The sequence below is a fragment of the Falco cherrug genome, chromosome 9 (genome assembly GCF_023634085.1).
Source record: "Falco cherrug isolate bFalChe1 chromosome 9, bFalChe1.pri, whole genome shotgun sequence".
Lineage (NCBI taxonomy): Eukaryota > Metazoa > Chordata > Aves > Falconiformes > Falconidae > Falco > Falco cherrug.
Window position 1 is genome coordinate 53,806,686 of NC_073705.1, and position 25,138 is coordinate 53,831,823.

At 43.2% G+C, this 25,138-nt stretch overlaps 1 protein-coding gene and 1 long non-coding RNA gene across 2 annotated transcripts in view; one reads left to right on the top strand and one right to left on the bottom strand.

Moving 5' to 3' along the window:
* The window catches only part of UROS (uroporphyrinogen III synthase), a 32,065-nt gene that overhangs the window by 5,776 nt on the left and 1,151 nt on the right, over positions 1-25,138 (bottom strand). Inside the window, exons 3-7 of the mRNA XM_055721165.1 lie at positions 7,967-8,046; positions 7,062-7,145; positions 5,989-6,085; positions 4,167-4,241; positions 2,843-2,917 (exon numbers count right to left, since the gene is read on the bottom strand). Of these exons, the coding sequence (XP_055577140.1) occupies positions 2,843-2,917; positions 4,167-4,241; positions 5,989-6,085; positions 7,062-7,145; positions 7,967-8,029 (394 nt within the window). The 5' untranslated portion in view covers positions 8,030-8,046. The remainder of the gene's footprint in view (positions 1-2,842; positions 2,918-4,166; positions 4,242-5,988; positions 6,086-7,061; positions 7,146-7,966; positions 8,047-25,138) is intronic.
* Positions 17,659-24,843, top strand: LOC129736875 (uncharacterized). The gene is made up of 2 exons (XR_008734004.1): positions 17,659-18,220; positions 20,344-24,843. It is a non-coding gene; the product is annotated as an uncharacterized LOC129736875 (long non-coding RNA).

A 25,138-nucleotide genomic window follows, 5' to 3' on the forward strand; every position in this document is an offset into this window, starting at 1 on the left:
AACTAGAAAAATATTTGCCTTGAAAAGAGAGTAAAGCTAGCTAGCAAAGGAGTAAATTCTTTTATTTTCCCAGTCATAAGTTGAAGTGGGTACCAAAGCACAACAGGTGAATAACAAAAGAAATATAATTACCTCCAATTTTATTTTTACTCTGACAATAAATTCTATTGATATGAAAATTTAGAGGTATTTTTTTCATTTACTTATAATTTTATGCATAAAGAAAAATAAATATATACATAATAGGGAGCACGACGTAATTTAATTCGTACTTCAGAGGCTGTTATAAACCACTTGATGAGCTGAGAACATATAAATATGCACAATCCAATAACTCACTGAGCATGGTTATATATTTAACAACAAGCAGTCCCCAGTGATTGAAATTCACCCTTTGGTTATCAAAACTGAAGGGTATTCAAAGGCAGGCGTTTCTGCACGGGTAATGGAAGTGCTGCAGCACCGTGTTAATTTAAATAGCCTGCTGGCGTTCTGGATCTCAGCACCCTCTACGTAGAAGGCTGTAAAAGCCACGGATCTCTCTTTCCCTGTGGTGGCTGCCAGAAGCTGCTGCTGGCTCTGGATTGAACTTCCCTGCTCTCACCAGAAAGTGCTGTTCCCTGCCTGGCTCCTGGGGCTGCAGCGGTGGGAGGCAAAGCCGGCAAACAGCCACGGGATCAAACACGGTCAGAAGTAACAGGGTCTGAACCAAGCGGCTCCCAAAGGAGGAGGAAGAGCCAGGATGACCCTCATCTGGACCGGCAAAATAACCGAGATACTACGATGCAGTAACTGTGCCAGTCACAAGCTCTCCAACAAGGACTTTTTCCACTCGTGGTACCACACGCATTGCTTCCTTTAGACCTGATCCTATTTTTTTTTCACATTCATACAACAGAAGAGACACGTATTTTTCTCACCTTCCTTCTCAAGAAAAAAGCCTCCATCTGTAAACTGGCAAACATTAATTCATTACCAGAGGTAGAATTCCTAGCACTAAAAAACCAGCTAAAAAACACCTCTGTTTTAAAGTATCTGTTGAAGACTAGACACGGGTTATTCCTCACTTACAGAATTTTGACGTTGAAAATTTCATTATTAATTTTCAGAATTTATCATTTAATCTTTTGTTGGCGACTATCATTTTTATCATGAAATATTCCACATAATTAAAATACTTTATTTGCCAATTAATTAAATAGCACTGACCCTAAAAAACACTTGCCAGCTCCAATCGCATTTTACTTTTACCTTAGATCTCTGCTACTACGCAGGCTTTGCTAATCAACGCACTCTTTCATAACTAACAGCCAAAAATAACGTGTCAGGGCTCTTGACATCATTTCCACTACTGCAGCGCTTAGCACCTTATTTAGCAAGTTCATAAAGTGGGTCAGCAGTAGGGCTTTTAAACCAGCAGATAGAATAATTCATCCAACATCTAGAATAACTGCACTGATTGTCCTTTGTTTCCCTGACCAGGGTTAGCCGGAGGCGGACTGGTGACTGTGACTGACTGAATAACGTGGATTTTCAAAGCGTGGCTCGTTCTCTGTTCAGCTAGTGGACCCTGCGTGAGCCTCTAGATGAAGGTTTCTGTTTCCCTTTCTAAATTTGGGGCAGCAAATCCTTCCGCAGGGGACATACCCTTGTATCAGACTGAAAGCCATCCTCTAATTTCCCAGAGACTTCCCTGCTTTCTCACGTGAGCCGGGATGTGCCCCAGGCTGTATAAAAGCACAGAGGAGGATGTGCCAACTAAAAGGTTCCTGCTGAGATACTGAACCTTCGGTGTGATTATCACCTAGTACAAAGATTATTTTAGCAGCGAGTTTCAGAGTGCTGGGGGACTAATTCTGCTGGCTTATTTTGGCAGCTGTTCGTCCCAGCAGATGCTCAGACAGACACCTTGAAGGCAGCACGTACCTCAGTGGTGGATCCCTGGAGCACCACCACGTGCATCAGCAGCTCTGAGGTCAAACGCACAGCACTGGCAGCTCCTGCTTTATGACATTTTCACCCGAGTTCTACAAGCTGGTCTGCACAAAAACACAGCCTCCTTTTTCACAGCCTGTACTGACCCACCCACACAAAAAATTAATCACCCCCTAAGCCTAAAAATGTTTCGTATTACTATTGGAAATTTTAACAAATTACAGTAAAAAAAAAAAAAAAAAAAAAAAGAGGGAGTAGACTTTTAAAATTACCCAACAACTGATATAACATTTAGAAGCTGCAAACAGACCAGCATTACAGCTTTAACCATAAAAAAATGGTGACACAAAACAGAAAATCATTTGAACTAACGCTTCCTGCACCTTCTTCAAAACCACCCTCCTTCCATGCTGACAAAACAGATTCCTCTGAAGCCACATGCTAATCCTGAGGAGAAGAGTTCCCCGTATCTACTTTGAGCTACGGCAGTGAACAATCCCCAGCACCAAGTGGGCTGAGGCCACCTGAAGTTCACAGAGAACCAGCACATCTACAGTCACCGGCATTTAAATCTTACGATTAAGCAGCAATTTCTAACTATTACAGCCCTGATCTTTTAGTAAAAAAAATACTCTGTCTCCTGGCTCATACAGCATTATTAATCAATGAGAGAGCCTAAGATTTCATGTAAATGAATATTTTGTATAGGTATTTCACAATATCTTTTATCGTCTTTTAGAGGTATCACCCACATCCCCAGAAGCTGAATTCACAGGTTCTACATATAGGAGATACATGCAGTACGGATTGCTCCGCTTCACTACGCACTCAATTTTATTTATAGGAAATGCTGAAACAATGGAAAGTACATTAGCTTAATTTAAGTAGAAGATTTTTAGATACTTACTTGAGCAAATATATTCAGCTAATTTTTCAGCGTTTCCAGACTTTTCTCCTTGTGGAGTAAGGCCAATTTCTTCCACTATAACCAAAAGCAGCAAAGAAAAGCGTTCAGACTGATGAGAACAAATCGTATTTACTGTCACAGAAACATGAGATGAAAAGGGAGACACGACTTGAACCAAGCACGCAAATAATTCTTTGAAAAGCAAAAAAAAATGGAGCACTTGAAGTAATAACATGCTTTGAAAATCTGATTTTGGCTCTAGAAAGACATACCTGAAAGAATTACAAATTAAGAATTCTGGGGATAGCTAAGCTGTTTCGGAGAATTTTTAAACTCTTGTACCCGAAGCGGTGAAACAGAAAGCCCTGTCTGACTATGCTGAACGGGCGGCAGCTCCTGGCATGGACTGCTTGCAGCCAGCTTCCCAAGGAGCGGATCGCTGCTTTTTCTAGTGAAGGCTGGAATCCTACTGGAAAATCTGAGAGTATAACCTTGCGCTTCTTTAAGCAAGTAAGCAGGGATAAGACAAACCCTGAGAAGTTAACTAGTTTGGGACTTGACTCATTCAAGACGGTTGTTAGGTGTCACCAGTTGGTGATCCAGTGTTGTTGTTACCAGTCTGCCTGAAAAAATACATCAGTAATTATCCAAATTATTTTTGGACTAGGAGCAGAAAAACTTCGAGACTTTGAAAATTCTCAGATGCTAAGTCTTTTCGTAATATTTCCTGGGTAGTTCAGTGGAAGCTAAAGCTGCAATGCAACTTTACAATAAGAAAGGCTTTCACAAACTACAATCTACATTGCATTTTTGTTACGCACCAAAAATACGTATTACATCAGATTAAAACCACTGTCAAGACAAATCAAACAGCTGGCGCACTGAAGTCAATGTGGAGCGTACTGCTGACTTCGTTTTGGTAAATACCTCAAAGGAACGCTGAGGGAAAGATGGGCCAGTGCATCAAACTTCGTACAATCTCAGACCATCATGCTATAAATCCTTTCATCCTTTTTCATTTCAAAGTGAATAAAAAAAAACCCACATGCAAATTAAGAATAAAGGTTTCTTCTTTTCTGATCAGTTTTTAAACTAGTTATGATCACATTACAATAAAAGTAGTGGAAAACCAGAATCTGGATCCTCTGCTAAAGTAAGCATGTATCGTTCTAATGTGTATACAATTACTTGTCTACAAAATTATCCATTTATAAAACTTACCTATTTCTTTTTTCTGAGCACCCTTGAATAACAGATAATACTCCAAAAACTTTACTTACAAGACCGACTTATCTAAGACTTCTTTTTCTAAACCCAAGCTTACCTAAGGAAGCTGTAGCTCTTCCTACCACATACGCAGGTTTGGTATTCCACCTTAGTTTAAGAGATTTTGACCAGGCTGAAAAACATTTCATTAAATTTAAGCATGTGGCAACAATATATGAATGCTAAATGAGCGTTTTTAAACTTCTGTTTAATCTACAAATAGAGCAAAATAATAATAACTAACACTGCGCTACACATTTCAGTAAATCTGGATGTACAAAATTAATTTCTCCAGTATTTTTTTCATTGTGTAAACAGCAGTCTACAACTTGTTTTTAAAAGCTTAATTGGAGTAAACAGCTTTTGCTAAGTAGCATTTTTAATGCACATATGCCCTATGCCAGATCACATGCAACTTGCAATGTTCATTTATATTTTGGCATTAAGGACTTGGCAAAACTCATAGGAAAAAAGGCGTATAGTACAAAGGGAGATTCAGACATACAAACATGGTTTAAAATTGAAGGCTTAGGCAGAAAACAAATATAACATTCTATGACAACAAATAAAAGGGGAAAAAATTATATCCATGCACTACAGTATTCTATAAAGCAACACTTCCCTATACAAGAGAAATATAGAAACTCATTATATTTCAAACATGAACCAAAAATAAGTTATCAGCTCAGGAATGAAATATACCTGAGACCAAAATAAAGTTACTAGGAAATGGTTTTCCTCCTTCAGGCAGTAAGTAGGTTATAGGTTACATTTCTTCCTTCCGGCTACCTGACGCCTATGCCTGATACCCTAATGGGTCACAACCAGATACACTGTGTCTTTTACTGTCTTGTCTTAAAACATAGCATAGGACGTTGAGTTCCTTTCTAGTATTCTTGAGGGAAAAAATTAGAAATAGAAATGACAACAGTTAAAAAAAAAAACAACCCAGAGGAAACTACTCTAAAGAAGGAAAAAGATAAGAATTTATTACCTTTGATAGGAACTAAAGACACTTTTTATTGATTAAAATACATATTTCAGTAGCTGCCAAAAGTCCTAATGAAGATTAGGACTAGATAAGAGATTACCCTTGACCAAGAATCCTAAAATATAGTCCTCTGTTGTTGAAAATGCTAAAATAAGCTAACAGTCTCAGTGTATTCACTGCTTACTCAAGAGCGTAAGCTTACTCGCTGTACATTGATTAGTATGACTACAGCCCAAATACGGCGCAGATGAAGTCATAAAACAATTTAAGTGTAATCAGAAACTCAAAGCCAGAAGTTATCACTTAGAGTAAGATTTTAGAAGTGTTTACAAGGATCTGATAGATCGTTGGTATGGTAAATTCTATTTAGCACTTTGCAGGATTCTTACAACTAATCTGTCAGCTTTTATGTATCACCATTTTTTCACCACTTTTTAGCTAATACTTCATTCACTTGAGAAATTTTATATTCAAAACACAGGAATCTCTTCTGTAAGACTTCATATGAATTATACAGGCTCAGAAGTTAGCAGTGGCCTGTTTCTGTAACACGCTCCTCTCTTTCAAGAAGGAAAGTAGTTGGTAAGCAAAACTTGGCACTGCAGCAAAATTCTCCCTATGCAAGAGATAAGCACAACTGCAAAAGCTCACAGTAATTAGTAATTTGCACCAAAAGCTCTTTCCTTTATTTTACAATAACAGTGTAAGTGCGGAAAACCCAACCCTTAAAAACTCTGTTTAGCATGAGGCCTTTATGATGCCCAAAGAATTATGCGATGCAGCTTTTTTAAAAGGGTATATTCCGAACGCCTACTGCTGGGCAAAATAAAATCACAAACTTCACAGAGTACTAAACCAGAAAGAGTAGGCAATATAAATATGTACTTACCTTCATTTTTACTATTCTTTTTTAAACACATCTTGATGGCTTCTAAAGCTCTTGGACTGGTAAAAACTAGGCCTCCATAACATTCTGGATGAGAAAGCTACTTATAAAAAGTAAATTTAAGGAGTAAATTAAAAAAAAATAAAAATAAGTTGATAAATTCTTTATAAACTTGTGAAGAACAGAACAGCTTCAATAAATGTCTGAAACTGAACGGGGCAAATATTTCATTACTATCAGTAGCCAGAGTATTTGTAAGAGAAATTTATAACAAAGCTTAAATGCAGAACAAAATTTGCACAGATTGTATTCATTCTGAGAATCTGTAGGAATGGACAAGGATTCCTGTCACTGAAATGAGCTGGATGGATGGGCAAATGAAATACGAGGTTCTTACAATTCACAGAAGAGAAATGAACTGTTATTCCAAGTAGTAACAGAGGGTACTACTAAGACAGCTGCTTGCCCCCTGCCCCTCAAACAGCAGTTAAAATTACTAAGGGGCTCTTAAAGATCAGTATAAAAAAAGGAAAAGTGTTCTTGGATCACTTGTAAATGCAGATCATGACACATTCGAACACCTAACAAAGTTCAGTGCTGTTGGAGACTGTCAATAAAGGCAGAAAACCTTTTCAGGATTTTAAAATTAAATACATACATAGAAAGAAAGAGTAGAAAGAGAACACCGATTACGCAATTTTATTCCACATAACTAGGAGATGCAGTACAGAATTTCAGCAGAACGTAAGGGTGAACCTCAGGTAACCGTTAGTTGTCACTACAGTCTTCTAACTTTTTGTTGTGACAAAACAACTTTTTGTTGTGACAAAATGCCTCAGTACCTGTGACTACCTATGGTCCACCGACTAAATGTGAGTTCTATCTGACCAACTTAATTACTTAACAAGTATGGGCAAGGTACTTGATGTACAATACAATAATTGTATACAGCTCTGTGGAAACACAAAAAGAGGTACCATAAAGGGCATTATTAAATCAAGGTAAGGCATGGCATCTTGGCAACCATGGCCTAAATACTGTTAAAAATAAGACAACTGAAATCATTTACAACTTACCTTTTCAAATAAGCTTTCAAGAGATATGAATTCAAATGACAAAACTGGAATCAAAGTCGTTTCAAAGTTGTATAATCCTAACTCCTTAAAAAAAAAAAAAAGGGGGGGGGGGGTTAGAGCTCTTGAAATAGACCTCAAACAGTAGTTTTTCAAAGAACAGACTGAGTCAGTACAAATATTTTTTTTTTTATACTAAAGCAAAATACAAAGGCATCTTATTTGCTTTTGCTAGTGAATCTACTTTGGTTTTGTTAGTTATTTAGCATTACAACATAATACTAAACAAACAGCTGTGGAAATGAGGCCTCCTACGTAGCCACTGAACGGTTACAGCTTATACCAGCACTAACTCTGAAGTCCCGAAGTGACAAACAATCACCTAGTCCTGCAAATACTCCTGTACATCTCTGTAATTCTTTAAAGTCAATAGACTTGCTCTTATGAGTAAGACTTACTCACATGACTAAAGGCAACAGCAGAAAGACCACAGCAACAGGTAACCACTTTTTCACACTGCATTCCCAGTAAGGCTACTAACATTTTTTGTAAACTTAATTTTATCCATATGAACATAATCAATATTGATTAATTAAAATGAAATTGCTTTAATATCAGTACTTTACTGAGAGCTTTAACAGTGAATTCAATAAAAATGCTCCGTTAGTAAAATATTTTTTTAGTATGAGCAAATTTTCTAGCATGCTTTTTTCTCAGCGTAATTTCAAACACACACTCCTAATTTTGCTTATTTTTCTTAGAAAATATAATTTCAGACACACATTTCTCATTTTGATTAAGCACATTTTTCACTTGAAACAGTTTAATTCACCTATCTTGCTGAACGCGTGGCTCTATTATTTAATAGCGAAGTGACACAATTGTTTGTTTTTTTAAAGTTTACTCACTTCAATATAGGGATCTGGTCCTGAATCTTTGTCTTTGGGATCCTTCAGCAACAGAACCTTCATTGTTTACCAAAAGAACTCTGAAATACAACAATGGAAATTATCTAAATTAGATCTAGAGTACTTTCTACTGAACAGTGACTTTAATAGCTTCAAAGAAACTGGGTTGCTAACAGCTGCACTGCTCTCTATACCATGAGTAAGCAGTTAATGTACATTCTCTGGGCAAGAATATCCACCCTGATAAGACCAACAAATGACATGCTGTCTTCAGATAATACTGCTTAAGGGAGAAACTACAATGAGAGTCATCAAGGAGAATACATTTTAAAGGAGAATATTTTGTAAAACAAGTAACAACCCCTACAACGCAGTCACATTCAGCCATGTAACAAGGCCCTACCTATAAAAACTTACTCTGTGTATTCATTCCCACGCTAGTTTCCACCCTATGCTCATAGTAATGAGTTTGCAAGGGGTTTACCTCGATCCGTTTGGGGTCTCATCCTTTTCAAGGGGGAAAATGCATGCAGGGCAGTGTTTCAAAATGTTTTTTAAAAATACAAATATATGTGTGTGTATATACAGACACATTTATACATCTGATTATTTGATAATATTCATAAATGCCTTCTTTGATATACCTGTAGTAAACAAGGCAAGACTGAAAAAAAATACATTCTGCCTTTACAATGGAAGGTGACAGTTCTCAGCTCCTTAAAAGCTGCCTCGGGTGCTGAGCTCAAAGCCCCTTACCCCACCTAAGCAAATACACCAAGCACCAGGTAAACACATGCATTAACACAAACAAATAGAAATCCACTCTCTAACTGCACATTTATTATTTATGTGTTACTTTCCTGATAGGTTACATACTAGCAAATTCTCTTTAAAATGAATGAAAATAAGAATGACTATTTGAATGTATAGAACATCCTAGATTTGATTCCTTTGAATGACATGCACTGAAGTCCTCGAAACTCAAAGACAAAAATGTCAATCAAAGACAAAAAAAAATCCACTCAGACAAAAAATGAAAAGAGAAAAAAAAAAAAAGGCGAAAGGCAGCTTTAGACCGCAGCAGGCCAAGCAGGGCCTGGTGCAGGTCACCGGGCTCGGTGTCCCACGCTCACCTTTGGCCAGCAGCGGTGACACATGGGTGGGGAGGGGGCACCCAGGGCACCCCAGGGCCTCACCACCCGCCTGCCACACCGGGGTCATTTCGTGGGTTTTAAACTTCATTATTTTTTTTTCACCGAGGTTCTAAAATGTGGCGTCGTTAACTGAGGTGTTCAATTCTGAACGTATTACCGTTAGACACGGACGCGCTCATGGCCACAGGGCTTCCAGCGCTCAGCACTGACACAACAGGGGCTGGTGCCCGTTATAGTTGAATTTAAACAAATCGAGTCCAAAATGGATTCACTAAATATTTATTAAGGTAGGAAAGCAAAAGCAGCTCTGGGCGGCTGGGAAGTAACAGCTCCACCAAGGGCTTGCAAATTCAAGCAAGCTGAGCAGCTCTTTTTATCTTCACCGAGGTCGCTTCTGACATCTTCGGTACGCCCCTCTGCTTCTTCCGTGGTTTCTTGCTTAAGGTAGTTTCGAGATGTTGGTTCCAGAATCAACTTATACAATCTATTCTTTACATGGTTGATTGGTACAACGGCACACGTTAACATAACATTGCGGTTTAACATCTGCCCAGGATCATACATTCCGATAACATTGCGGTTAAGATTTATCTTGTCAAACAGGACGTTCCCATGTTTGGTGCAGCAAGGTAACATTGTGGACATGTCTCCTTAAACAGGAAGTTCTCAAGACCGCCACAACGGGTTCGTTCCTCTTGCTTAACTTGTTTGATCAGCAAATTACCCTTAGTTAACAATTCCCCCCTTCTTTTATTTATAAGCGGTTTGTTGATCAAACCTAGACAACACTTCACAAGCTGCATCTAATTCAGGATTTTCGGTTGGTATAATTTTCATTTCCAGTTCTGATTGCTTCAACACCATTAGCTGCACTTTTTCTAACCTGCTTTTAAAAAAGGTTACAAATTTATTAATGACACAGGGTCCAAAAGTCAGAGCCAATAGCAACATTATGAGGGGTCCCGCCAAAGTAGAAATTAAGGTAGTCAGCCATGGTGACTGATTAAACCAAGATTCATAGCAGGAGGACTGAGCCTCTCGCTCTCGTTTTCTTTTCTCTAATCCTTCTCTCAGCTTAGCTAACGAATCTCTTACTACCCCTGTATGGTCAGCATAAAAGCAACATTCTTTACCTAGGGCAGCACATAATCCTCTGTTTTGCAAGAACAAAAGGTCCAATCCTCTTCGATTCTGTAAAACTACTTCCGACAATGAGGTCAATGATTTCTCTAAATAAGAAATAGATTTTTCTATTCGGGCCAAATCTTCGTCTACTGCAGCTCTTAGAGATGTTAGACTCTGCTGTTGTTGCATCAAGGGGGTTATGCCAGTGGCGGTCCCAGTGACCCCTAAACCAAGTAGAGTAGCTATAGTAATTGCAGATATTGGCTCTCTTTTGTTGATTGTATGTCCTAAATTGCTCCAATGTAAATACATAGTTTCTTCCCCATGTAAGAGGATTCTAGGTACCACAGTAACCTGTACACAAAATTCTGAGACATTTTTCTTGAGAACAGCAGTGGACAAACACGGTGTTAATGTGCTTACGGAGCAGACCCACCATGCCCCAGGACTAGGCAGAACCCATTTAGTATTAGATATAAAGTTTTGAGTCTGCTTGGTACATAGAGTTCCTCTCTCGTTCGTTATCTTTCCTATACACCAACCGCTCCCTCTGACCTGTTGGAGAGTAATCCCCGCCTTCCGTTCCTTCCAATTACATCTGGAGGGATTGTCCTTGGTAGAGGTATTCAAAGGAGATGACACAGCTATCCCCTCATAAAAAGGGGGCTTTATGTCGTAACATAACCAACAGGAAATGGTAAAATTTGGATTTGTTGCATTTAAAGCTTGATAGGCTGCCTGCATTACAGTTCATAAGGGTTCATCGTCTTTGGGTGTTTTCTCCACTTTATTTGTAGAGGTTAGGTATGTCCCTGGGGTGACTGAGGCTGTGGAGCTTCCTACCTTTGTCTTTTTCTTTTTCCCTTTTTGCTTTGTGATGACTCGATTGGGCCCTACTGCTTGTGGCATTTTAACTTCACGTATTTGAATGAATATTAGTCCTCCTCTATCAGTTCCAGATTCCCAATATCGCATTCCCCAGGTTCGTCCAAATAACCATCCGTGGTCATTAGGCTGCAGGATTTCTAGTACAACAAGCTTACAGTTGCCAAGATGGGGGCCCTCTATGTGTCCATCCCAGCTAGGAGCTGGCAGGTTGCATCCTCTGGGTCCCCATGTTATATTTAAAAATCTATCTTTAATGGCTATGTCCCAGTTTGAAGCTATGGTTTCACATCCCCAATATGCACAGTAATAGTGATTAGGGAAATTGCAATAGCTTTTCCCTGGATTCGAACCGGGGCAGAGATAAAAAGGTTTTATTGCTCTTTCTTGTCGACCGGGTGGGTCTAGTTCATAAAAGACGAAATCTTCCAATTTAACTTGGAATTCTGGGGGTCTGGCTGTCACGTTATATCGAACTTCTATTGAATCCTCCCATCGACCTAAGGTCCAATTGAAGGGTTGATGTTCATTTTCTAAAGTCGTGGTAATCAATACCATTAAGAGGATACCAGCTTTCATCTCCCCACCGTTCAGTACCTCTCTGCCTTCCTTGTCTACTCTTTTGCAGAGAACAACGGGATATCAATATCTTCTCGGCAGCAGCAGGTAGTCTTCAGGGGAATTTTGCTGTTATCCTGTCAATAATTTCCAAGGTCTAAAGAGTTAGTTATCTCTCAAATATATTTCCACCTGTTTGGTTGCTCTGCCTGTTTCCAGGCGAATCTTATAGTACACTGTCTTAAAATCTATACCAGTCTGTTTCATATACTTCCCAAAGTTCAGGTACTGACAGTTCCCATCCACAAAATAATTTACGAATTTCCACTTGATCCTCTGGCCCCCTGGTACGTATCAAATCATTGTGGCATTTCATACAGTAAGGTTGTCTCTTAAATGAAACACAGGACCAATCTCTATTACAATTTAGACATCGCAAACAACCCAACATAAATGCCCGAAGTAGGGTGTTTTAAGCAGGGTATGCCCCGGAGATCTCCTATTCTGGGTGATTCGGGTATCTCCGTCTCTGTTTCGCAACAAAAGGGAAAAACCTGGGGAGTTCCTGTTAGTTTGTATAGTCCACACACGCCCCACCCCCCCACGCCCCACCCCCCCACCCCCTGTTTGGTCAGGTATCCTTTCTTCACTCCAAGGTGCAAAATATACCTTTCATAGAGTATTTCCCGGTGCTATTTGGAACCATTGATATAAACTATCTCTTACTTCCCTTCTGGAGTGGTTCATTTACCGGTCTCACTTTTCCTTATCTTTATTCAAAGGTCTCCTGGTTCCGACGTCACGGTCCACTTCTCTGGGAAGATAGGTCCCTTAATTCTACTAGCGTGAGCCCATCCTTTCTCTGCTGTCCGTACAGCCATATCGGTGGTAAGTAACACAACAAAGGATCCTTCCCAACGGGGTGTTAGGGAGGTTTCTCTCCAGGTTTTGATTAGTAGCTGGTCTCCGGGCTGGATTCGGTGTATGGAAATGTCCAAGGGAGGTCTTTGTACTACCAAGCCCTTCTTTCTTAGTTCCTGTCTTCTTTTTGTAAGTTCTAAAATATATTCTGTTAAAAGTTTATCCTCGACCTTTGGGTGTTCCACTAATAACCCAAAGTCATAAGGCATTCCATACAACATTTCAAAGGGGGATATACCAGTATCTGCTCTTGGCTGAGTTCTAACGTAAAGCAAAGCCAATGGTAAACATTTAACCCAATTCATTTTTGTTTCCACCATAAGTTTGGTTAGGTGTTTCTTTACCTCCCCATTCATTCTTTCTACTTTCCCAGAACTCTGGGGGTGCCAGGGAGTATGGTATTCCCATTTTGTACCGAACAATTCAGTTGTCTCTTTAATTACTTTGGATGTGAAATGTGGGCCTCGGTCTGAGTCAATTACCACAACAGTCCCATATCTTGGAATAATTTCTTCCAAGAGAATCTTAATAACAGTCTTTGCAGTAGCTCTTACCACTGGAAAGGCTTCTACAAAGTGCGTAAGGTGATCAACCAAGACCAATAAATACTGATACCTCCTAACCTTTGGCAATTTGGTAAAATCCACCTGTATTTTCTCAAAGGGTCTTTTAGCCAATTCATGACCCCCTTGAACCTTTTCTCTAAGTTGTCATTTATTCACTTTGTGACAGGTTAAACATCTCTCTAAAATCCTTTTAGCTAGACCGTATATTCCGACACAGGCATAGTCTGTCTCAAACTGATCCACTAAAGCTTGAATTCCCCAATGAGTTTTATGGTGTAATTTATTCGGTATTCCCTGAGCTAATCCCTTTGGAAAAATTTCCCTGCCATTTATCACCATCTCTTTTTGCTCCAATTTGTTTTAGCTTATCCAATTCTTGGAGAGTGAAAGTCTTATCTAATTTTAGCCTTTCAGGCTCCTCTCTCAAGGTCTGAACCATTAACAATGCAGCCCGTTTTGCCTCTGCGTTGGCTAGGTTGTTTCCTCTTACAATATGGGTTAGTCCCTTCTGATGTCCTTTTACATGGACTATGGCTATCTTTAGCGGACCTCTTAATGCCTTTAAAACTTCTAGGATTAGCTTTTCATGGACTAATCCTTTTCCCTGGGTGTTAATTAAGCCTCTCTCTTCCCAAATTTTTCCAAAAGTATGTACCACCCCAAAGGCATACTTTGAATCTGTATAAATAGTTCCAATTTTATTTTCTAAGAGCTTTAATGCTCTTAACATAGCATATAACTCACACGCTTGTGCGGACCAAGCTTTACTTCATGGTCCTGATTCTTTTATCTTAAAAGTATACCCATCCACAATAGCATATCCTGATTTTCGTTGTCCTTCAACCACTCGTGAGGAGCCGTCCACAAATAATTTTTCTCCTTCGTCTAATTTATCTTCTTCTAAGTCCTCCCTTATTTTAGTCTGCAAATTTATTAGTTGGAGGCAGTCATGTGTCAAATCTTCTTTAGGTTCTCCATATATAAATTGGGCAGGATTCTGAACAGAAGTGGTTTCCATTTCTAGCCTAGGGGAGTTAATTAAAATTCCCTCATATTTTAGCAATCGACTATCTGTAAGCCACTTAGCAGCCCGTTGTTGTAATACTACTCGAATGTTATGGGGGGTGTATACTTTTAGTTCATCTCCTAAGGTGACTTTTCCAACTTCTTCTACCAATAATGCAGTGGCCACTATTGCTTGCAAGCAGGTGGGCCACCCGCGGCTTACAGGATCCAGTATTTTAAAATAATATCCTACAGGCTTTCTCTGTCCTGCCCATCCTTGGGTCAGAACCCCATAAGTTGTCCCGTTATCCACACTGATAAAAAGTTGAAAGGGTTTACAGATATCGGGTAAACTGAGGACAGGTGCTTCTACCAGATCTCTTTTTATATTTTCCCAATGATTCTCATCTTCAGGGGACCATTTTACCAACCCGTTTTTAGTTAATTTTTCATACAAGAATTTCACTCTACTGCTGTGATTTTCTACCCAGCCGACAATACCCTAAATAATCCCAATAACTGTCTTATCTGTCTTTTATTAGTGGGCGCTGTTAGAGACAAAATTCCTTTTACTCTTTCAGGATCTAATTTCTTGTGTCCCTTTGTGAGCCAATGTCCCAAATATTTTACCTCTTCTTCAGTAAACTGTAATTTGGACTTAGAAACCTTTAATCCCTTGAGGCCTAAAAAGTTCAATAATTTGATGCTCTCATTTCTGACTCCTTCTTGAGTTTTTCCAGCGATCAATAAATCATCCATGTATTGTATTAGAATTAGTCCCTGACTTAATTCATAAGATTCCAGTAACTGTTCCAGAGCTTGTCCAAACAAGTTCGGAGACTCTGTGAATCCCCAGGGCAAAACCGTCCACCGTAATTGTTGTTTTCTATGGGTCTTGGGGTTCTCCCACTCGAAAGCAAAATAGTCCCTACATTTTTCTTCTAAGGGACAAGCCCAAAAAGCATCTTTTAAATCTAGAACACTATACCAGTTATAATCTGGATTTAACTGATTAAGTATAGTGTGGGGGTTAGCCACCACAGGGAACCGGGAAATGGTTCGTTCATTTACAGCTCTCAGATCTTGTACTGAACGATAAGACCCATCCGGCTTCTTTACGGGCAATATGGGAGTATTGTGGGGTTCCAAAAGCCCCTGGGCCAAAAGTCTCTCAATTACTGGCTGTCCCCCTTCTCTCCCCTCTCTAGAGATGGGATACTGTTTTATCCTAATTGGCTGGTCTGGGTCTTTTATGGAGACCCATAATCGGTTTGATATTTAATTTTCCCACCGACCCTGGGCTACACCAAGTTTCTGGATTAATCTTGGCTCCATCTTCCGCGGTTAATAAGCATAATCTTACTTTTAATTTCTCTTGATCTACTTCCAAATTGATTCCTAATTCCACCATCAGGTCTCGTCCCAGAAGGTTACACTCAGCTTCTGGGACCAATAAAAATGTTCCCACTCCATATTTATTTGGAGCTTCTATTGTTACATTCCTTATCAGGGGCACTTTGAAAGGTTCCCCCTTTGCACCAATTACTTGGAGTTTATCCTTTGATTCAACACATCCAGATGGTAACTTTTGGATGGTTGACCTTTCAGTGCCCGAGTCCACGTGGAACTCGAACACTTCATGCTGAGGACCCAATTTTAATTTTATCAAGGGCTCGGTAACCTTAGGGGTCCCCAGCAAATAGAGCCCCTGACCCCCCTAATCTTTCTTAAAAATCTCCTCATCCTGTATCCTTTTCCGACAATTTCTCTGCAAATGTCCCTTCTTGCAACAATAAAGACATTCCATTTCTTACGAACCAAATCTTCTTCTCAGGTCTACTGGACCCCTCTGGGGACTGTTTCTTCTCCTACCCAGATTTTGCCCTTCTCTTACAGCTGCCATTAGGATTCTGGCTTGTTTCTTCTGATTTTCTTCTTCCCTTCTCACATACACCTTCTGAGCTTCTCGTAATAATTCATCTAACCCCATTTCTTGCCAATCTTCTATTTTCTCTAACTTTTTTCTTATGTCTGTCCAAGATTTAGCTAAAAATTGCGTTTTCAGCAGAGCTTGACCCACTTGACTATTGGGATCCAACCCAGAATATAGCTATAAAATCTTTCTCAAACTTTCTAGCCATTCAGTGGGGGTTTCATCTTTTTTCTGTTGTTCGTTAAAGGCCTTATTAATAATTTGTCCTCTGGGTATAGAATCGCTAATCCCCTGAATTATCATATCCCAGAGATCTACCATATTATTTGTATGTATGGGGTCTTGATTGTTCCAATTGGGCCTTTGCAGGGGCCATTTTTCATCTCTGGCGGGACCTTGCTGATGTCTCTGGTCCCAATGTCTCATACCTGCCGTTCTGATCATTCCTCGTTCTTCGTTTGTAAACAAGATCTTTAAAATAGGCTCCATTTTGTCCCAAGTATAAATGTTAGGTCCAAGGAATTGATCAAAACATTCGGCTACCCCTAATGGGTCCTCTAACAAGTGTCCCATTTCTTTCTTAAGTTCCCTCACATCCCCGGAGCTGAGGGGTACAGATACAAATCCGACTCCGGGTTGTGGTCCCCCCATAGCAGTCTCCTTTAATGGATACAATAGATTTTCCTCCCTCCTTTTTCTAGTTTGACTTCTAGTCATTATTCGATCAGGAGGGGCCTCTTCCTCAGGTTGGGGGGGTGCTATTGGAGGAAGATCACGCTCAGGACCTTGTGGTAGCGGAGGAGGGGGAATATAGGGTGGGGGAGACGCTGGAGGTTCACCTACATCCTGCCTTTTCTTTCTATCATTTTTCTTTTCTTTTAATGGGAACAAATTAGTGGTCTGAGCTATGCCCAGGATCCATAAAAAGGCATACTCGCTCTCCTCCTTATTAAACGGTCGTTTGTTGTTAACATATATGTTTAATTGTTGACATATCCAATCCTCAAAAGATCCATAAATTGGCCAATATAAATCTTTTCTTATTTGTTTTATCCCCATACTTCCATACAATAATGGACCATTTTCTCCTTGGGCTTCCCCTTTCGAGAAGGGGAAGTACGCCCATATTGGATCATTAGGCCTAACGGGCCACCTTGGGGTATATCGGGGAGCCCACCCCCACCCCGTACCTCCTGCATGGAACCAGAAGCCTTACTCTTTTGTCCCATCTTCCGAGAGTGCCTTCTTTCACTCAGATTACACTGGTTTCCCTCCGTCCGTGGCCCACGCCCTCGCAGACAATGGGAACCGCACTATTAGGAGGTCCACACTCACTTTGCCCGGTGGACTACTACATCCAGTGGACGTCTCAGTCACTTGCACCCTGGGCATCCAATCCCCGACCGAACGGAACCACAATACACTTACTCACTCCCAAGTCTTCGTCCAGCTCTTCATGCACAAAAATTATGGGGAACTGTAGTATCTCCTTTCTCTTTCTTTTTGCTTTCCTATCTCAGTTCGGAAAATCCAGGTGAGCTAAGCTGGAATCTCCTCCGGGACCATCTGAAGATGGGGTGCCCTCCTAAAGTTGAATTCTGAGTCGGCTGTCTGGATCCAAGTCATGGCACCAAATGTGTTATAGTTGAATTTAAACAAATCGAGTCCAAAATGGATTCACCAAATATTTATAAAGGTAGGAAAGCAAAAGCAGCTCTGGGCGGCTGGGGAGTCGCAGATCCACCAAGGGCTCACAAATTCAAGCAAGCTGAGCAGCTCTTTTTATCTTCACCGAGGTCATCTCCCTTCTGACATCTTCAGTATGCCCCTCTGCTTCTTCCCTTATCGTGGTTTCTTGCTTAAGGTAGCTCCCATAAAATGATGGTTCCAGAATCAACTTATACAATCTATTCTTTACATGGTTGATTGGTACAATGGCACACGTTAACATAACATTGCGGTTTAACATCTGCCCAGGATAATACATTCCGATAACATTGTGGTTAAGATTTATCTTGTCAAACAGGACGTTCCCATGTTTGGTGCAGCAGGGTAACATTGTGGACATGTCTCCTTAAACAGGAAGTTCTCAAGACCGCCACAACGGGTTCGTTCCTCTTGCTTAACTTGTTTGATCAGCAAATTACCCTTAATTACTTATTACAGCGCCTGCGCCGGGCCGGGGGTGCGGGGCGCCCGGCGGAGCCCCCTGCCCATCGCCGCCCGCCTCAGCCGGGCCGGGCAGCGGGGACACGGCGGGAGGCTCCGGGGCCGGGGGCAGCGCTCGCAGGGGCCGGGGGCACGGGCAGCGCCGGCTCCGCCGGGGAAACGGGCTCCGGCCGGTGCCGCTCACAGCCCGGCGGGGCCGGGAGAGAGAACCCGGCCCGGCCCGCGCCTCCCCCCGCCCCGCCCGCCGGCCCGGCCCGGCCCGGCCTCCCCCCCGGGCTCCCCCCGGGCGGGCAGGGGCCGCGCTCCGCTCGGCGCCGCTGCCGCTGCCGCGCCGGCCCCTCCGGGCGGCTCCTCACACTCGGGCCCGGCCCGGCCCGGGCTCCGCTCCCCGCGGCGCCACAGGCCCTGCCGGGAGCCGCTCCGGCGCGGGCTGCCCGCGGGGCACGGCCCCCGCCGGCACCCCCTGCCCCGGGGGGGAGCCGCTCCCCCGCGGGCTCCGTGGGCCGAGGGGCGCCGCCTGCCCGGCCGGGGGCTGCCCTGCCCCGCGGGTGGGGGGAGCCCCCCCGGCCCGTCCCGGCCCGGCCCCGGGTGCCCGCGGCCCCGTCCCTGCCCCGCTCCCGCCCCGCTCCCCACCGCCGGGGTCCCCGGGCGGGTTGTGCCCCCCCGTGAAACGCGCCCCCCGCGGCGCTGCCCCCGCGGCCGCTGGGCTGGGCCGTGGCCAGCGGCGGGCCCGGCTGGGAGCGGCTGCCGGGGCTGCTGGGGCCGGGGGGAAGCGCCCGCAGCCCCCGCGGCCCCGACCGGCACCGCGGCCCCACTGCAGCTCAGCGCTGCAGTTCTGAAACACCAAGGCCAGTGAAGTCAAAGGGAGCGGCTATAAAGCGCAGACAGAATAAGAAATAAGGGCTTTGTCACGGGCTGTATTCTCAACAGTGCAACTCTCGCCGATCTGTAACTAGAGCAAATGCCATAGTAGATCCCATCCGTGGCTTCCAAGAGTTGGACTCCCAAGTACTTTGGAGTATCCAGTTGCCAGTAGCTTGAAGAAGGTAGTGTGAAACGACTTTTCTCAGGCGCTTTGACATTGTAACAGTCTTTAGCAATCCAACATTCCTGTAAGAAGGTACTGTGCCCGAAGTTCTTTGTAGTGTAGATTGTCATTATGATCCCGACGTTACTAACGACTGTTACTATAATGCCACCTTCAGTGCTTATGCTCTAACTACGATACACTTACATTGCTGGTACTCTTAAAGTCTAATAACACCAAGAAAATGATGTTAACCTAGCACACCTATTTCCAAAATGTCAATGGTATGACATTATGAACTCATCAAAATGTAAGGGGGGGGGGGGGGGAAATCCTTCCAAACTGTTTACTAAAAGATAGTAATACTTTCTGGAAAGCGCCATTTCCAAAAGTATTGTAGTAAAACCCCCAGATGACATGAGAGAGTTAATTCAGGTACACCTGGGGAAAGCAGATTTCTAATTAATTATTTTAGGTAGTTACAAACAAATTAACTTCCCACCCTATGCCTTATTACTGTGTCAAGTAATGAATAACAATTAGAAATGGGTAAACATCCATGTTTAACAAGGTGACTTACAATAATCAATTTAATTATTTTGTTTAGAACCTGCACACAAAACACATACTGCACCAACAAATAATTACAAAGTCATAAAATATCATGAACTACAGCAAGATGCAATTACCTAGCATCTCTACACAGAAATCATACAAGCTGTATTTTGGACTCAGCCATCTGGCTTACTTGTATAAAGAGCAAGACTGCACAGCTCTGGCACTCCTAGAAGCCACTGGCTTATTTTCAATTCTGCCAGAAGGCAGCTCATTTTTGGACTCCAAAAAGGGGCTGCAAGTGTCCAAGAGAAGACAAATTTGACCTAGGGAATCTATAAATTTCTGCATTCATGAATAACATGTATATTGATCTGCAACTACCCTCGGATTGCTTTTGGTTTTACCGCTGAAAAAATTAGTCTCTTTTTCTGCAGCCATAAACCTATCAGACCGTTCTGTTCTTTCTACCTATTTAGCTTAGACAGGTTCGCACAGAATTGCAGGGACCAAATGAAAACTGTTGGAATATACCCATTTCCAAATGCCAGGTCCTCCCACCCCAGCATTTTCTTAGAAAGTGCGTCCTACTACTGCTGACACATCACTGCGAATCCAGCCAAAATGCCATCTTAACAGGCAGGCAGAAGGCAGACAAGATCCCAAAGAGGGACAAGCAGCAAACCAAAAATATGCCAATATACATTCAAAGGGTGAAAAAGTTAAAACTCAATTATGGATTGTTTTTTGGGGAAAAACATACAAGTTTTCCTAACTTGCTGCAATGACGTGGGGGTTCCACTGCACCAGGAAAGGTAAGAGAAATACAGTATTTTTATTGGTTTACTTGTGTCCTTGAGGTGTTTCTAAGGAGTGCCCTATAAATGACTGAAAGAATTTTAAGCTAGGTTTCTGCTAAATACATGTAGAATCATGAATCCTGACAAATTCTTATTAAATCAAAGAGCATTAAGAGAAAGCACATAAATAAGACATGCGGCATCTTTGGTAATTTTTGATGTATTCTAAGGGAAGTACTTACAATACAAAGCTATATTTCAGATCTCTCGTATTTTATCTATATATTACATCTTACATATTTAATCAAGAGAGGTATGCACAAACTTCTAAACAACCATTAAAAGTTTCTATTTAGAACAATGAATGGACTTAGCTGAGCCCAGCAGTGCTCTATCTGTGCCTGGAAAAGGGAATGTGTATGAATAACGTTGCTGTGGTTTAACCCCAGCTAGCCACTCGCCCACTCCCCCCGTGTCAGGATGGAGAGGAAGTGAGAAAACACGTGGATGGAGATGAAGACAGCGTACCCGGCCAGGCAACACCGCGCACAGGAGCAAAGCAAAGCCCGGCACTGGTTCCCCGCTGCCCGTGGCAGGCAGGTGCTCGGCCATCCCAGGGGAGCAGGGCTCCAGCACGCCCAGCGGGGACTGGGGAAGGCCAACGCCATCGCTCCCAGCGTCCCCCCGCCCCCCTTCGTCCCCAGCTCCATATGCCGAGCGTGACGGCGCATGGCACGGGGTATCCCTGGGGTCGGTCGGGGTCAGCTCCCCCGGCTGTGCCCCCCCAGCTCCCCGTGCCCCCCAGCCCGCTCGCTGTGGGGTGGCGGAGGAGCAGGAACGGCCTCGGCTCCGTGTAGGCACCGCTCAGCGGTCACGGAAACATCCCTGTGTCATCAGCACGGCTTCCAGCACAGACCCAAATCGTGGCCCGCACCGGTGGCTGTGAAGGCAACCAGCTCCAGCCCGGCCAAAGCCAGCACAAACCTTAATAAGTTTTACACTGCCAAGTCTTTGTTTCTAGGATGATACTGGCCACCCACTTTTTGGCTCACTAAACAAGCACTTTGCCTGAGCACCAATAACAATTCTGCAAAGACTGTTCTTCAAATGTTAAAAAATTACCATTTAAAACCCATTAGGCTCACAAACAGCTAAAAAGAGGGCAACAGATTTTCTGCCTTGCGGACACAGACACAAAGATGAAGAAAAACCTGTATTGGTCAGTCTGAGGTTTGGGAACCATCCAATTAGCTCAGATAATGAACTACAAGAGCAACTGGAGTGTTTGAAGCATTACATCATGACTGAAGGCTAAAAGCAGTTTGGTGCTCTGAGTCCACATTACTTAATTTTAAGTCCACTTAATTTATAAGAAGGGTCACACTGCATTTTCAGAATATTATTCTTACAGACATAATTGAAATGGTTCTCATTCATAGCATCACACAGTAAAATTCAACATCCTTGTGCCTTCAATTAAAATATAAAGTGGATTACAATGTGTATCTCTAGGTACCTGATATTAGTAGAGTAAAAATGAGCAATACTCTCTCATATTAAAAAAAAACCCACAACCTGCAGATTTCTTATATACATTGTACAGAAAGAACATCTTTGTAGGTCACTCAAATTTCATTTGAAAAGCTGCCCCCAAACTAACTGCGACCTATCTTTAATACAGCGGACAGCCTGTAAAAAGAGATAAATGGGGACTTCTGTTTCTTGTTGCTGAAGTGACACTGCGAGCTGCAAAATATTACAACTTGTCTAATGCTATTCTGATTATAAGCAACCGTACGGGTCACACGGTAAGGTCTGATTGCCATGTGCAGAGGGAATTGTCTGTTCCATCATAACATAAATAAAGATGAATTTTGAGATACTACTGAGATAAGATATGCTTAGGGCAGTGAGGGGGGCACACAGAAGCTCTGGACTTCAGGAGAGCAGCCCTTGGCCTCTTCAGGGATCTGCTTGGCAGAGTACCATGGGGTGAAGCCCTGGAGGGAAGAGAGGCCCAAGAAAGCTGGTTAGTAGGATCACCTCCTCCAAGCTCAGGAGCGATGCGTCCCAACAGAGAGGAAGTCTGGCAAAAATGCCAGGAGGCTGCATGGATGAACAAGGAGCTCCTGGACAAATTCAAACACAGAAAGGAAGTCTACAGAGGGTGGAAGTCAGAGCAGCCAGCAATCAGGTTAGGAAAGCTAAAGTCCTGATAGAATTAAATCTGTCCAGGGACATCAAGGGCAACAAGAAAAGCTTCTATAGATAAATCAGTGATAAAAGGAAGACTAACGTGGGCCCTCTCCAGAAGGAAACAGGAGACCAGGCTACCTGGAACATGGAGAAGCCTGAGGTACTCAATGACTTTTTTGCCTCAGTCTTCAACAGCAAGTGCTCCAGCCACACCGCCCGGGCTGCAGAAGGCAAAGGCAGGGACTGGGAGAATGAGGAACCACCCACCATAGGAGAAGATCAGGTTTAAGACCATCTAAAGAACCTGAAGGTGCACAACTCATGGGACCTGATGAGATGCATCTGCGGGTCCTGAGGGAACTGGCAGATGAAGTGGCTAAGCCACTATCCATCGTATTTCAGAAATCGTGGCAATCTGGTGAAGTTCCCACTGTTCAGAAAAGGGGAAACATAACCCCCATTTTTAAAAATGGAAAAAAGGAAGACTTAGGGAACTACAGGCCAGTCAGTCTCACCTCTGTGCCTGGGAAGATCATGGAGTAGATCCTCCTGGAATCTGTGCTAAGGCACATGGAAAATAAGGTGACTGGTGACAGCCAACATGGCTTCACTAGGGGGAAATCATGCCTGACAAATCTGGTGGCCTTGTACAACAGGGTTACAGTGTTGGTGGATAAGGGAAGAGCGACTGGTGTCATCTACCTGGACCTGTGCAGCACTTGATGCTGTCCCACATGACAGCTTTGTCTCTAAACTAGAGAGACATAGATTGATGGATGTACCACTCAGTGGATAAGGAATTAGCTGGATGGTTGCACTCAAAGAGCTGCGGTCAATGGCTGGATGTCCAAGTGGAGACCAGTGACAAATGACACTCCTCAGAGGTTGGTACTGGGACCGGCACTGTTTAACCTTTGTCAGTAAGATGGACAGTGGGACTGAGCGTACCTTCAGTAAGTTCACCCACGACACCAAGCCGTGTGGTGCTGTCGACATGCTGGAGGGAAGGGATGCCATCCAGAGGGGCTTGAGAGGTGGGCCTGTGCGAACTTCATGAAGTTCAACAAGGCCAAGTGCAAGGTCCTGCACCTGGGTCAGGGCAACCCCCAGTATCAATACAGGCTGGGAAGAGAATGGATTGAGAGCAGCCCCAAGGAGAAGGACTTGGGGGTGCTGGTGGATGAGAAGCTCCATGTGACCGAGCAATGTGCGCTCGCAGCCCAGAGAGCCCCCCGTGCCCTGGGCTGCATCCCCAGCAGCGTGGCCAGCAGGGCGGGGGAGGGGATTCTGCCCCTCTGCTCCGCTCCCGTGAGACCCCCCTGCAGCGCTGCGACCAGCTCTGGGGCCCCCAGCATGAGAAGGACACGGACCTGTTGGAGCGAGCCCAGAGGAGGCCACGGAGGTGGTCAGGGGGCTGGAGCCCCTCTGCCATGGAGCCGGGCTGGGAGAGCTGGGGCTGCTCAGCCTGGGGAGGAGAAGGCTCCGGGGAGACCTTAGAGCAGCTCCCAGCACCTACAGGGGCCGGCAAGAAGCTGGAGAGGGGCTTTGTACGTGGGCACGTGGTGACAGGCCAAGGGGGAATGGCCTTAAGCTGGGAGAGGGGAGATGCAGATGAGCTGTGAGGCAGAAATTGTTCCCCGTGAGGGCGGCGAGGCGCTGGCCCAGGCTGCCCAGAGCAGCTGTGGGTGCCCCATCCCTGGCAGTGCTCAAGGCCAGGCTGGATGGGGCTGGGAGCAGCCTGGGCTGGGGGGAGGGGGCCCTGCCCAGGTGGGACTAGAGGATCTTTAAGGTCCCTTCCAAGCCAAAGCATTTTATGATCCTAAGATTTTTAAAAAACTTCTAAAAATCCCTGGGCTACCATTTTTGATACTATACATTTCTTACCAATACTCTTTTAGTATTATTAGATGGGTTTAATAACCAGAGAAGCAAAAAGCCTACCTGTAAGGCTGCCGTGAAATATGGCTCCATATTTCATATTTCTCACAGATAATGTAAGACATTTATCATCAAATAACAACAAGAGTTGAGAATAATTCCTGCTGTTTGTGTGTCTACATCACAAAACTCAACAACAAAACTGTTTTTTTGACACGGCAATCCAGAGGAACAGCAAAGGACTCAGACTCTTCTACTACATCATGGATTTTTACCAAAAGCAATGTTAGTAATTATTGTAATTCTTGACTGATACAGTTTCAGAAATAAAATGGAAAACTGTATAGAGGCACAGATTGCATTGCCACAGAGGCAGTCCTACTTGCGGCAGTAAAAGGCT